At 33.6% G+C, this 2,369-nt stretch overlaps 1 protein-coding gene across 1 annotated transcript in view; it reads right to left on the bottom strand.

Annotated features, from left to right (window-relative positions):
- LOC107562795 (matrix metalloproteinase-15-like) overlaps positions 1–2,369 on the bottom strand; it is a 31,249-nt gene that overhangs the window by 2,309 nt on the left and 26,571 nt on the right. Inside the window, exons 8-9 of the mRNA XM_016247517.1 lie at positions 2,055–2,205; positions 1,055–1,173 (exon numbers count right to left, since the gene is read on the bottom strand). Coding sequence (XP_016103003.1) covers positions 1,055–1,173; positions 2,055–2,205 — 270 coding nt within the window. The remainder of the gene's footprint in view (positions 1–1,054; positions 1,174–2,054; positions 2,206–2,369) is intronic.

Raw genomic sequence — 2,369 nt, forward strand, 5'->3', positions numbered from 1 at the left:
ATATATATAAATTTTTTTTATCTTGATTTCCATAAATATATTTTGAAACATTTTTTTAAATATATATTGCCATATGGGTTGAGACTGTCAGGTTAAATGAATATGAAGCTCAACTGTAAATGTTTATAATTATAATGGACATCTATGGGATGAACGTTAAAATACACACTTGGCCTATTTACAATAGTCACCTCATGCTTCTTGATCAGTCAGACTGCCATCTCAGGTTATGTGCATTACATTTACAGCGGACCATGTAAATATGTACAGTATAAACAAAAATATATCCAAACTACTATTTTTGTGGTATATGCAACAGATTTCACTTTCTTGCAATGGCAGACAGCTGAGGTAGTCCTGAGCTGATCTGAATAATTTGATAGCTTGCAGTCTCGAATTTTGTCATGAAACTCCATTCCTTTTGCACATTACCTACAAGAATACCAGAACGGGACCAAAAAACAAATTCAGCCACTCGAATTACATTGGTAACAAATAACTAGAACTTAATCTAATAAAAGGACAATTTAGACAAGAATTTACAGCTCAGATAACATTAAATGACACATTTTTGCTTTAACAAAACTACAAGCTTCACATTTCTGCTTTTAAACTCATAAACTTACCATTACATGTGCATTACTGTACTGTTTTTCACACTTGGGGCTTTCAAACTTACGTCAAAATTATAATCTACGGTAATCGATAGACATTTACATTTATTCATTTAGCAGTCGCTTTTATCCAAAGTGACTTACAGTTGAGGAATATAACAAGCAATTCATAATAGCACGCCACAGATCCTGTCAACACAGTTTCATTTGTTTTAAACCAGGAATATTCCTTTAAATGGGAAAACGCTTTCAGTAATATAAGTGTTTCCCAATAATATCATATTTTTTCCACAAATCACATTTCATACATTACATTCTCTCACTTCCTTTGTTTCACCGTCTGATTGATCTGATTGTTCGGCATCCATCCTGTACATTAAGGTGACAGGCACAGGATGTGGATGACCCCCTCAACCCCACACACCATTTCACTCACTCACCTCCATCATCGCTGAGGAAGGCCCCCTTGGGAGAAGACGGCACAGAAGTGCCCCACACACTAATTGGCTTAGGGTAGTCCTGATCTGCAGCTCTGGAGTGCTCATTAAAGCGCCAGTACCTGTAGTTTATCAATCATACCTCAATGAGAATCATTCTGCCTTTTCTTGATGCAGTTATTTAAGCAACAGTACAGTGACCCCATTTACACATGCTATTAACATTCATCACAGATGATCCAATCACAAGGGGCACAGCACTGAAACCACTAACCATATTCAATGTTGTCACTTATCATAAATGCTGATGCAAAACAAACACTTAAAAAAGCCTACTTATGTAGCATTTTATCATTGTGCCAAATCAAGGGATTCAAACTGTGTCAGATATGTATGGCTTTAAAAAATAAACAAATTAAATAAAACACAAGATTGACTGTCTATATTTATCAACTTTTTGAATTCAATTACATGTGTTGCAACCAAGTAAAAAGTAATACAATTTTCTGAAAACCTTGAATACATCTGAGAACACACATATTAACTATTTTCTAAAACGATTTTATACAAATATTATTCAATTAAAAAATAATAAAAGTATAAATTATTATTATTATGCACAAATATTTTTTTAATTAAAAATTTTTTGGGAAATAACACCATGTCTTTTTACGATATAAATAAACACTCCTGTCATAAATGTGTAATTATCAGATTTTTTTTAAGAGACTTATTGACATTAACACTCATATGGGTCTGCAAGGCTTCTCTTTATGACATAATTTCCTGTTTTTCTAAATGAATTTAATTTCGCAGAAAGGTAGCAAGAACATGAGTTGTTAATACCATGAGTAAACTTCAATCTGTCTCGTCTGATCACTTGTGATCAGGTCACCTGAGACTGATGTTAAGACCAGGTGTAAACAACTCAAGGGAATGATTAGACAATAAACATTAAAGGCAGTATTATTTGTGGAACAAAAAAACAAGACTATCCCCTCACCAGTCTCCTTTGAAGAAGTAAGTGAAGCCAGAAGGTTCCCACCAGATGGCCGTCTCTATCTTGTCATATGGGATGTCTCTGCCATAGTCTATCAGTTCTTGAGGGTAGCCGGGCTCCAGGTTGGCTTCTCTGAACAACCAATACTGACTTCCTACAGGTGGATGGACACGAGAGAGAAAGGTGGAAGTAGTGATAATCTGACGCTTTTTTGTGAATTTTGAATAGATAGTGTAAATTTTTTTGAAAGTTTATATATATATATATATATATATATATATATATATATATATATATATTATTTCAGCAAATTTATGT

This window comes from Sinocyclocheilus grahami, unplaced genomic scaffold (assembly GCF_001515645.1).
Source record: "Sinocyclocheilus grahami isolate Dianchi unplaced genomic scaffold, SAMN03320097.WGS_v1.1 scaffold840.1, whole genome shotgun sequence".
Taxonomy (NCBI): Eukaryota; Metazoa; Chordata; class Actinopteri; order Cypriniformes; family Cyprinidae; genus Sinocyclocheilus; species Sinocyclocheilus grahami.